Genomic DNA, 12,772 nt, shown 5'->3' on the forward strand with positions numbered 1-12,772 from the left:
AAGGCACCCACACAATTTGCTCTCCTCCCACCTCAAACCGATGGCAAGTGGTGCGACTGGAGCATGGGTGATATAAACAGAAATGTTGGCTTCTAGAGAGATGTATTGTAGTATAGGCTAGAATGATAACTTTCGCTATTCAACACACATAGCTAGCCACCGCTTGTCATTCCCTCCCATATATCACAATAGTTTCACTCTGACCTGGCGAATAAAAGTTACTCATTCTGCGAAGCACCTGGAGCATTTGATCGGACCAGGTAGTCATGATTTTTTTTAACCTAGGTTGCTGCCATTAGTCCAACGCTATTACGAAGGGTAACATTTAGAGAACAAGATGTAATGATTTCTTTAGCTAGCTACATAGCTAATCTTTTAACTGGCGAATCTGATGTTGCCTAAGTCATATTTCTACGCACAAAACCAGTGACGTATATAAACATAATTGTGCAAAAAAACACACATGAATCGATACATTTCCATTGGTTGAAACAAGCTTCTGCAGCAGACGCGCTCTCAGATGCCGGCTGTAATTTAGACTTCTTCACATTGGCTCTGTCCTGTAAAACCCACCTAAGAAATGAAGATACTTTAACATTTTCCATAATATATATCTAATTATGAAATATGAATGGGATCATGATGTGAGATATTCAATCTGTGTGTTTCACAAAATGATGAAGTGATGCCTGGTGTTAACCCCTGCAAATCTTGGAATTTCTCACTCATCTCAAGAGCCTCACCAGGCCTACATTGTGTCCTTTATACAGCAACGACCCATTGTGCTATTCCTTTGTTCTACAATGCAATGCAATTCAATTCAATACAATAACATACAATACAATGGTGAAAAGCAATCCTGCTGATATCAATTTCATTGAATTGAAGACTTTCATCTGGATTACTGAAAATCTTTCTTTATTGAAAATATACAGTATTGTGGAGAAGAGTGTTTCCTCCCCTAGGTTAACATTTTAAATAAAATATTATAGGATTATGGGGGGTTTAATCAATTTGTAGTTCAGAAATTCACTTCAAGGACATAACAATATCTTTTGTCTTTAAGGTCCCTTAATAATGCTATGGATAAAAACTAGACCACATACAAGATGTCAACCAAGGCCGATACACATTGAGGATATAACACGTGTTTAGTGGTAGATTCAGCCAAGCAGAAAGAGGTTTTTATTTAAATGTTGTCCAACGTGTTCAGGCATAATGTGAAGGTCTGAGCTAAGAGGAGGTATGAGTATTTTCCTGGGCTGAGAGTCCATGAGTCTTTTGAGTCCTTTACTCAACCCCCTTCATGAATTCCAGGAACTCTGTGGAACAGAATGACACCCACAGCTCATGATGGATCATTTCTTATTGACTGCCCGGATTTGAACTGTGAAAGGTTTTGAATGGATTGCCTAGACGAGTGTCATTGGTACATGTAGCTGACCAAAAAACAAACAATTACACATTCTGGAAGTGCCAGCCTGATCTTTTGGCTAAAATTATTGTCTTACCATCATAATCAATCTTTCCGTCATTATTTTTGTCTCCATCCTTCATGAGTTCTTCAATGTCATCCTCAGTGATGGCCTCTCCAGTCGACTCCAGCATGCTTTTCAGCTCCTCCAAATCAATGTAGCCATCTCCGTTTCTGTAAGCAGCATCAATGAGTACACATATCCCTGATAACATTTACATTACTTTTTTTGTTTTCTATATTTTTGTCTTTATATTTTCTTGTCAGAGTAAGCACAAATGTTTTTTGGCAGCCACTTTGCTTGATATTAGCCTTACTTGTCGAACATGCGGAAAAGTTCGGCCAACTCTTCCTCTGATTTTCCTTTGCTCTCCTCCTTCATGCAGCGCACCATCATCACTAGGAACTCATCAAAGTCTACTGTCCCGCTGCCTGTAACCCCCCCCCCCCCAACACACACACACACACACACACATACACAAGCACGCACGTACGCACACACACACACACACACACACACACACACACACCAGCTGTAACATGGTGTCTTAATGCTGAAACATAGTAATGTGATGACTTCGGAATTAACATTTCAGACCAGTCTGAAAACTATGTATGAACCACCCCTCAGGCTACCTGACCTAATGACTTTGCCTGAGGTTAATTCATATTGAAGTGAAGGGGATGTAGTATTGTGTAGTATTGAGTGTTGATACGTTTGTATCCATGGTGACGCACCATCCTCATCCACCTCATCTATCATCTCCTGCAGCTCCTCAGGGGTGGGGTTCTGCCCCAGCATCCTCATCACTTTCCCCAACTCCTTGGTGCTGATGCAGCCGTCCTCCGCACCCTGACATGCAATGTCAAAGGCTGCCTTAAACTCTGTAGGGAAATAGTGGTGAGAAGCGGTTTAAATGGAGCTTATGGGTATTACTAGTGCTTCTCCATAGACATGAATGGTGCAAAAGTAAAGAAGAAATGGTTTGTAAGAGCAATTATTGTGTCCAAAAACCAAGACTCACCATTTTTCTGCTCTTCTGTTAAGTTCTCAACCTGAAGGGAACAGTAGGGAAAGTTACATACTGTATGCAATTTACTCACATTGACAGACAGGGTATAGTGCTTTTGAACTAATCTTAGTCTACTTTATGTGCCTAAATTATGCAGATTGGTTTGCCTCGTTTACATTTATGTTTGACAAATTGTCGACTCATAGTTGGACCACACTGGAGGCCCTTGGTGGCCATTTCCCCATTGTCTCTGTTCACCTTGGTTTGCAGTCAGCCCCGAGGCCTTGCAGTGTGTCATATATTCCATCAGTACCCCAGCCCCTTCTCCCTCTCGTTGAACTCAGCCCAAAACCTGTCGAGCACAGCCCCCTACCCCTGGTGCAGTCTGACTAAAATGTCACGCTGCTTTCTTCACTTACTATTCTTGTATTGTGGCGAGGGGGGCTCTGGCACAGATTCTGCTGACAGACATTTGTTTGAGCCGACAGCTGTCTACTCTGTTCTTCTTCCTAACTGTCCTTTGTTCTATATTGTCAGGCAGAGAAATGGCAGAAATCCCATCTAACCTCACAGTATGTCATCTGGGTACTCAGAAAAGATCATGCTGAGCTCAAATGGTCATAATGTCATGCCATGGCAATGAGCTTTTTGTTGTGCAGTTCAAATTGAAATGACCTTTTCAGAATAGCTGGCCTCATAGAATGTGACTAACTTTGTGTTTAACCTTGGTGAATCTTGGCACTTGTAAGTTGTTTATTCAAAAGATACAATGTTGAATTTCCATTGACTTTACAACTCTTTTGGTGAGATAATTTATTCATACACTGTGAACTCTTATCTTAGAAAGACATTGTCCTATTCTCAGAGGGACAATAATGGTCAACACATTCAGAAAAGCTCTGCTGGCCCTTCTCGATTACTCTCCTCTATAAAAAGATGGTGTTGAATGACATTTTCACATGCTTTCCCATCGTATGACCATGTTTAGTTGGGTCTTGACACTCAATATTACTGCACTTACTTTTGACCAATCAACGCCAAGGTGGTAACATGTCTATGTGACTACCAATCCCTTTCCTTTTACGAGCATTTGGTTTGTCAAAGGTACCTTGGGTATACTGAAATCATAATTTACAACTCGGTAGCTCTCGTGAAATATATCTTGAATTGAGGTTGACTGGCAAAACCATTTCTCGCTTCTCACATCTCTTGGAAGCGGATTAGGGCTTTTTGACGTCATCAATGTCTAATTCAGTTGAACAGCTAGAGATGGCTTTCCTCAGGGCCCATTAACCTCTATTCACTTCTGGCTCGTGTCCAGAGAGTGTGTACTGTAATATAATGTGAGCTGGAGCATATAGCCATTGTGTGAAATGTGTTAACCAAAACACCACAGTCATGACGGGCTGTTGTTTTTATATATTCATGTTGACCTCAACAGATATACCACCATCCACAACCTGGGCCAACAAACCGCCAAAGAAAAGGCATGTGATTTCATAACAGTGCCTTGTTTTTCACTCAGCCACAGTACACCCAGGTACGCCAATGAATGAAGATTGAGATCATGTGTCCCTCCTTCCTCCCTAGTATATCAGATGAAGACTCCTAGCTGACCTCAGTCAATCGATTCTAACTGTAGTGTGAATGTGCAGTGAAAAAGACTGTCTATTATTCCAGACTAAAATGATCTAGCATCCCCCTGTGTCAACTAACCCCCACCCTGCAGGTTTTGTCCCTGTGTCTGTACTCACCGCTGCTTTGTATACATCATCCATGGCTGCTGGCCTGTCTTTGTCTCTGTCTCAGTCACTGGAACACACTGACGCTCCCACAAACGCCTCAGACACAGGACAAAGGATAGAAGCAACACCTGCCCCAGCCTTTATTGTTAGGGGCGTGTGGTGTTTAAAAAAACTTCTGACCCCCTCTCTGCGTCATCCCACTGTTCTCATCGAGAGAGAGAGAGAGTGAGAACTATAAATAGAGGAAGAACCAGGATGGTCCAACAATAGGAGAGCCTAGACCGCAGCACCTAAATTGGTGATATGTATTGTCTCCAAGCTAGATCTGGAGCAAACGTGATTCCAAGTAGGATTTTTTTTTTTAAGGATGTCAAATCAATACACTTGTTTGTTTTATCCCACTGTGGTTGTCTTGGACATAAGAGCATTTTTCTGTGCAAAATAATGATCTTTCACAGACAAGATTTTGTGTTTTGTTGGGGATTTCGTGGCCTTTTACGCTGTGGTCTGTGGGGAAAGAAAGTAGTTCCAATCAGTATCTTCCAGCAGGGATCCTGTACTTTTTATGTGTTGTACTTGCACTTTGTCGCTCATTCGGCTATGGAGATAATAGTGAACACTGTGTATGAAATGTATACAAATAGTCAGTTTAAGCTAAAGATCTCCGTTTTTTTGCATCTGCCTATGTCGGCCTTCTGCATCTGCGGTGGAAGGTAGCCTAGCTACAGCAGTGTTTGTCAGACCATGAGACAGCCCAAAAATCTGGCTTCTCACGAAAACGTCTGTAGCGTCCGAAAGGTTTGGAAAACTAATATGACCACTCTATGGGAAAGATTAGACTCCCACGAACACGATGGTGTTCTCCGTTTTTCTCTACGATCCCCACAAGTGTCACAGGACTAGTCTGAATGTCACCCGGGACCAGTTAAAACAATTAGTATGGAGATAGTTTTGTGCCAACAAAGAAAGGGGTTAAATATGTGTCCAAAAAATATATACAGTGGGGAGAACAAGTATTTGATACACTGCCGATTTTGCAGGTTTTCCTACTTACAAAGCATGTAGAGGTCTGTCATTTTTATCATAGGTACACTTCAACTGTGAGAGACGGAATCTAAAACAAAAATCCAGAAAATCACATTGTATGATTTTTAAGTAATTAATTTGCATTTTATTGCATGACATAAGTATTTGATACATCAGAAAAGCAGAACTTAATATTTGGTACAGAAACCTTTGTTTGCAATTACAGAGATCATATGTTTCCTGTAGGTCTTGACCAGGTTTGCACACACTGCAGCAGGGATTTTGGCCCACTCTTCCATACAGACCTTCTCCAGATCCTACAGGTTTCGGGGCTGTCGCTGGGCAATACGGACTTTCAGCTCCCTCCAAAGATTTTCCATTGGGTTCAGGTCTGGAGACTGGCTAGGCCACTCCAGGACCTTGAGATGCTTCTTACGGAGCCACTCCTTAGTTGCCCTGGCTGTGTGTTTCGGGTCGTTGTCATGCTGGAAGACCCAGCCACGACCCATCTTCAATGCTCTTACTGAGGGAAGAAGGTTGTTGGCCAAGATCTCGCGATACATGGCCCCATCCATCCTCCCCTCAATACGGTGCAGTCGTCCTGTCAACTTTGCAGAAAAGCATCCCCAAAGAATGATGTTTCCACCTCCATGCTTCACGGTTGGGATGGTGTTCTTGGGGTTGTACTCATCCTTCTTCTTCCTCCAAACACGGCGAGTGGAGTTTAGACCAAAAAGCTCTATTTTTGTCTCATCAGACCACATGACCTTCTCCCATTCCTCCTCTGGATCATCCAGATGGTCATTGGCAAACTTCAGACGGGCCTGGACATGCGCTGGCTTGAGCAGGGGGACCTTGCGTGCGCTGCAGGATTTTAATCCATGATGGCATAGTGTGTTACTAATGGTTTTCTTTGAGACTGTGGTCCCAGCTCTCTTCAGGTCATTGACCAGGTCCTGCCGTGTAGTTCTGGGCTGATCCCTCACCTTCCTCATGATCATTGATGCCCCACGAGGTGAGATCTTGCATGGTGCCCCAGACCGAGGGTGATTGACCGTCATCTTGAACTTTTTCCATTTTCTAATAATTGCGCCAACAGTTGTTACCTTCTCACCAAGCTGCTTGCCTATTGTCCTGTAGCCCATCCCAGCCTTGTGCAGGTCTATAATTGTATCCCTGATGTCTTTACACAGCTCTCTGGTCTTGGCCATTGTGGAGAGGTTGGAGTCTGTTTGATTGAGTTTGTGGACAGGTGTCTTTTATACAGGTAACGAGTTCAAACAGGTGCAGTTAATACAGGTAATGAGTGGAGAACAGGAGGGCTTCTTAAAGAAAAACTAACAGGTCTGTGAGAGCCGGAATTCTTACTGGTTGGTAGGTGATCAAATACTTATGTCATGCAATAAAATGCAAATTAATTACTTAAAAATCATACAATGTGTTTTTCTGGATTTTTGTTTTAGATTCTGTCTCTCACAGTTGAAGTGTACCTATGATAAAAATTACAGACCTCTACATGCTTTGTAAGTAGGAAAACCTGCAAAATCGGCAGTGTATCAAATACTTGTTCTCCCCTCTGTATATTTCCTGAGCTTTCTTACATTTTCTAGATATAGGACATACACTTCAAAACCTTATTCGTTATGATTTATTCTTTGACTGTTTGTTTTGCCATTTATTAATGTGTTATTCAATGCGTTTCTATGGGCTATAATAGTAAACGTTAAATTCAATATTTTATAAAACCTTTTTTTATATATACTTATTTTATACCTACAGGTCCTTAAATTAAAAAATATAATAGCTAAATGATCCATGGTATGCCCATCTAAAACTATTCTTAAAACTATCCCCCCCCCCCCCCCCCGAATTCAAAATGGAATAAATCATATGTATTTTCTCAGCCATGTACACACAATACCCCATATTAACAAAGTGAAAACATGTTTTTAGAAAATGTTGCTAATTTATTGAAAATTAAATACAGAAATATCTCATTTACATAAGTATTCACACCCCTGAGTCAATACGTTGTAGAAGCACCTTTGGCGGCGATTACATCTGTGAGTCTTTCTGGGTAAGTCTCTAAGAGCTTTCCACACCTGGATTGTGCAACATTTGCCCATTATTCTTTTCAAAATTCTTAAAGCTCTGTAAAATTGGTTGTTTATCATTGCTAGACAACCATTTTCAGGTCTTGCCATAGATTGTCAAGTAGATTTAAGTCAAAACTGTAAGTCGGCCACTCAGGAACATTCACTGTCTTCTGGTAAGAACCTCCAGTGTAGATTTGGCCTTGTGTTTTAGTTTATTATCCTGATTTAATCTCCCAGTGTCTGTTAGAAAGCAGACTGAACCAACTTTTCTACTAGGATTTTGCCTGTGCTTAGCTCCATTCCATTTGTTTTTTATCCTGAAGAACTCCCCAGTACTTAACGATTACAAGCATACTCATAACATGATGCAGCCACCACTTTGCTTGAAAATATGGAGTGGTACTCAGTAATGTGTTGTATTGATTTGCCCCAAACATAACACTTTGTATTCAGGACATTTGTTTTAGCAGTATTACTTTATGTAATAGGTATGTTTTGGAATATTTTTATTTTCACTCTGTCAATTAGGTTAGTATTGTGGAGTAACTACAATGTTGTTGATCCATCCTCAGTTTTCTCCTATCACTGTCATTAACCTCTATAACTGTTTTAAAGTCACTATTGACCTCATGGTGAAATTGAGTTAGGAAGGACGCCTGTATCTTTGTAGTGACTGGATGTATTGATACACCATCCAAAGTGTAATTAATAACTTCACCATGCTCAAAGGAATATTTAATGTCTGCTTTTGTTATTTTTACCCATCTACCAATAGGTGTCCTTCTTTGCGAGGCATTGGAAAACCTCCCTGGTCTTTGTGGATTAATCTGTGTTTGAAATTCACTGCTTGACTGAGGGACCTTACAAATAATTGTATGTGTGGGGTACAGAGATGAGGTAGTCATTCAAAAATCATATTAAACATTATTATTGCACACAGAGTGAGTCCATGCAACTTATTATGTGACTTGTTAAGCACATTTTGACTCCTGAACTTATGTAGGCTTGCCAAAACAAAGGGGTTGAATACTTATTGACTCAAGATATTTCAGCTTTTCATTTGTCATTAATTTGTAAAGAATTTCAAAAACATAATTCCACTTTGACATTATGGGGTATTGTGTGCAGGCCAGTGACCAAAAAATCTACATTTAATCAATTTAAAATTCAAGCTGTAGTACAACAACATGTGGAAAAAGTCAAGGGCTATGAATACTTTCTGAAAGCACTGTAAGTTCAGCCCTGCCTATTGTAACCTGTATTACAGTTTTTCTGAATTGCTAAAACACTAAACCCCATTCTCTGAACCAAATGCTCAGTGGCCTAAACCCATTTGTCGAATCAATCAGTCTTTTTGCAAAACTCTAAACACATTCTCACTCACTAAAACACATTTCGGACTGTGATGCACTTGTGTTAGAAAATGGTAAACACAGGCGGCAAAAGTTAAACACAACAACAACACAGTTGTCATCGTTTACACACAACGACTCCAAATTGTTCACACTTTGTTCACACACAGTTTCTAATGATGTGATCAAACTAATTGTACAGAATATAAGCCAGTTCAGAGTGCACAGGTGGCACAGGTGCGTTGAATGTTGATACCAACAATGGATGGAAACAATCTGAGAGGCAGAGGAGGAAGAGTACGTGTGTCACGGATACGGCCGAGGCTGCCCCTCCTCCTCGTTCGGGCAGGCTTCGGCGGTCGTCGTCACCGGAGTACTAGCTGCCACCGATCGATGTTTCTGTGTCTCACTAGTTCTGTCTGTATTGTTCACACCTGTTACTCATTAGGCTTATTAGTTTCCCTATATTACCTCTGTTTTCCCTCCTGAGTGTGTGCGTGATTGTTCTTGTTACGTCATCTGTTGAGCTGTTGTTTTTGCTCTTCCTGGAGGGTTTGCTATATTTACTTGGAGTCGAGTAAAGCCATTTATTCTCAGTTCTGTGTCCTGCGCCTGATTCCGTTTCCCCACTGCACCCAGACGCTGACAGAATCACGCACCCGTTATGGAGTCAGCAGGCACGCCCGATCCCAGCGCTTCGGTGGAGGAACGCATCCACCAGCACGCGACCATGCTGCAGCGACTAGGCTCGGCTCTGGATCAAGTGATCCACAACATGGATCGATGGGAGAGAGTTGGGTTTCCTACACCTCCTCTTTCGCCGAATTCTCTTCCATCAGGATCCTCAACCCCTGGGTCCAGTGGTCTTCGGCTCTCGCTCCCGAGGGAATACGATGGGACAGCTGCCGGGTGTAAGGGTTTCCTGCTCCAGGTGGAACTTTACCTGGCCACCATCCACCCGGCTCCCTCGGGATACGAGAGCGTGTCCGCCCTCATCTCCTGTCTGTCGGGCAGAGCCCTGGAATGGGCCAACGCGGAGTGGGGTGGAATAGACGCTGAGTCCGTTCGCTATGAGGATTTTACCTGCCGTTTCCGGGCAGTATTCGATCATCCGCCTGAGGGGAGAGCGATGGGGGAGGACACACTGCGGGCCGGTGCAGGAGAAGACCCTCATGGAATCGAGGCAGCAGGCAGGGTTCTGAGGGATCATCTCAGGTGAGTAGGCACCCAACTCACCCAGAGCTCCCTGTTGCTCACATGATGATTAATGTTATTTTCCCTGAGTTTTCCCCACACGCTCGTAGATTCCGGCGCAGCTGGGAATTTTATGGACAGATTGGTTGCGCATAGATTAGGGATTCCTATATTGCCGTTAGATGTGCCCTTCCCCATACGTGCCCTAGATAGTCGCCCATTAGGGTCAGGTATGGTTAGGGAGGTCACAGCTCCACTTCGGATGGAGACACAGGGGGGTCATGAAGAGATAATTAGTCTCTTCCTCATTGATACCCCTGCGTTTCCCGTGGTGCTGGGCCTTCCCTGGCTAGCCACCCATGACCCCAGTATTTCGTGGCAACAGAGGGCTCTTAAGGGATGGTCACCTCAGTGCTCGGGAAGGTGTGTAGGTGTTTCCGTAGGGGCAACCACGGTGGAGAGTCCAAACCATGTCTCCCCAATGCACATTCCCTCAGAATATGCCGATTTGGCTCTCGCCTTCTGTAAAAGGAAGGCGACTCAATTACCACCCCATCGATGAGGGGATTGTGCGATAGATCTCCATGAGGGTGCTGCACTTCCCAGGAGTCACGTGTATCCTCTGTCACAGGAGGAGACGGTGGCTATGGAGACATATGTCACCGAATCTCTGGGACAGGGATACATTCGGCCCTCCACTTCCCCTGCCTCCTCAAGTTTCTTTTTTGTGAAGAAAAAGGATGGAGGTTTACGCCCGTGCATTGACTATCGAGGTCTAAATCAGATAACCGTAAAATACAGCTATCCTCTTCCTCTCATTGCTAGTATGACGGAGTCATTGCACGGTGCACGCTTCTTCACAAAATTGGACCTCAGGAGCGTGTACAATCTGATCCGTATCCGGCAGGGGGACGAGTGGAAGACGGCATTTAGTACCACCTCTGGTCACTATGAGTACCTCGTCATGCCGTACGGGTTGATGAATGCTCCCTCAGTATTTAAATCGTTTGTCGATGAGATTTTCAGGGACCTGCACGGACAGGGTGTAGTGGTGTATATAGATTATATTCTCATATACTCCGCTACACGCGACGAGCATGTGTCCCTGGTGCGCAAGGTGCTTGGTAGACTGTTGGAGCATGACCTGTACGTTAAGGCTGAGAAATGTCTGTTCTTCAGACAGTCCGTCTCCTTCTTAGGATACCGCTTGTCAGAGTCAGGGGTCGAGATGGAGTGTGACCGCATTTCAGCCGTGCGTAATTGGCCGACTCCTACCACGGTAAAGGAGGTGCAGCGATTTTTGGGTTTTGCCAACTACTACCGGAGATTTATCCGGGGCTTTGGCCAGGTAGCAGCTCCCATTATCTCTTTGCTAAAGGGCGGTTCGGTGCACCTGCAGTGGTCAGCGGAGGCGAACAGGGCTTTTGGTCAGCTGAAGGCGCTGTTCACCACGGCTCCCGTGCTGGCTCATCCGGATCCGTCCTTGCAATTCATAGTCGAGGTGGACGCGTCCGAGGCGGGGATAAGAGCTGTACTGTCTCAGCGCTCGGGTACGTCTCCCAAACTCCGCCCCTGTGCTTTCTTCTCGAAGAAACTCAGCCCGGCGGAGCAAAACTACGACGTGGGGGATCGGGAGCTGTTAGCTGTTGTGAAAGCTCTTAAGGTGTGGAGACATTGGCTTGAGGGGGCTAAACACCCTTTTCTCATTTTGACTGACCACCGCAATCTGGAGTACATTTGGGCAGCGAGGAGACTGAATCCTCGTCAGGCAAGGTGGGCCATGTTTTTCACGCGTTTTGTGTTCACCCTATCGTATAGACCAGGTTCCCAGAATGCTAAGGCAGACGCTCTGTCCCGGCTATATGACTCAGAGGATCGGACCAGGGAGCCTACTCCCATACTTCTGGCTTCTTGTCTGGTGGCGCCGGTGGTATGGGAGGTTGACGCGGACATCGAGCGGGCGTTACGCACGGAGCCCACTCCCCCCCAGTGTCCAGTGGGTCGTGCGTACGTTCAGTCCGAGGTTCGCGATCGTTTGATTTATTGGGCTCACACGTCACCTGCTTCTGGCCATCCTGGCATTGGTCGGACAGTGCGCTGTCTTAGTGGGAAGTACTGGTGGCCCACCTTAGCTCAGGACGTGAGGGCTTATGTTTCTTCCTGTTCGGTGTGCGCTCAGTGCAAGGCACCTAGACACCTGCCCAGAGGTAAATTACAACCTCTCCCCGTTCCACAGCGGCCGTGGTCACACCTATCGGTGGACTTTGTTACAGATCTTCCTCCATCACAGGGTAACACCACGATCCTGGTCGTTGTGGATCGGTTTTCTAAGTCCTGTCGTCTCATTCCTTTGCCCGGTCTCCCTACTGCCCTACAGACCGCAGAGGCCCTGTTTACACACGTCTTCCGGCACTACGGGGTGCCTTTGGATATAGTGTCTGATCGGGGTCCCCAGTTCACATCGAGGGTCTGGAAGGCATTTATGGACCATCTGGGGGTCTCGTCAGCCTGACCTCAGGTTTTCACCCCGAGAGTAATGGGCAGGTGGAAAGAGTAAACCAGGATGTGGGTAGGTTTCTGAGGTCGTATTGCCAGGACCGGCAGGGGGATTGGTCAGTTTACATCCCCTGGGCAGAAATGGCTCAAAATTCCCTCCGCCACTCCTCCACTGACCTGTCTCCCTTTCAGTGTGTACTAGGTTACCAGCCGGTCCTGGCACCGTAGCATCAGAGCCAGATCGAGGCTCCTGCGGTGGATGAATGGTTTCGGTGCTCGGAGGAGACATGGAACGCTGCCCATGTACGCCTGCAAAGGGCGATTAGGAGACAGAAGGCGAGTGCCGACCGCCACCGCAGTGAGGCTCCGGTTTATG

General features: G+C 44.8%; 1 protein-coding gene across 1 annotated transcript; it reads right to left on the minus strand.

The window, feature by feature from the left end:
• Positions 1–1,290: 1,290 nt before the first annotated feature.
• Positions 1,291–4,265, minus strand: LOC311149729 (troponin C, slow skeletal and cardiac muscles-like; the record flags this gene model as incomplete). The annotated part of the gene is made up of 6 exons (XM_084186939.1): positions 1,291–1,322; positions 1,512–1,648; positions 1,792–1,906; positions 2,213–2,359; positions 2,500–2,530; positions 4,242–4,265. 6 exons carry the CDS (start codon positions 4,263–4,265, stop codon positions 1,291–1,293), a joined length of 486 nt encoding a protein of 161 aa, XP_084043065.1.
• Between the last annotated feature and the right edge of the window lie 8,507 nt (positions 4,266–12,772).

This window comes from Coregonus lavaretus, assembly GCF_964263955.1.
Source record: "Coregonus lavaretus genome assembly, chromosome: 22".
NCBI lineage: Eukaryota > Metazoa > Chordata > Actinopteri > Salmoniformes > Salmonidae > Coregonus > Coregonus lavaretus.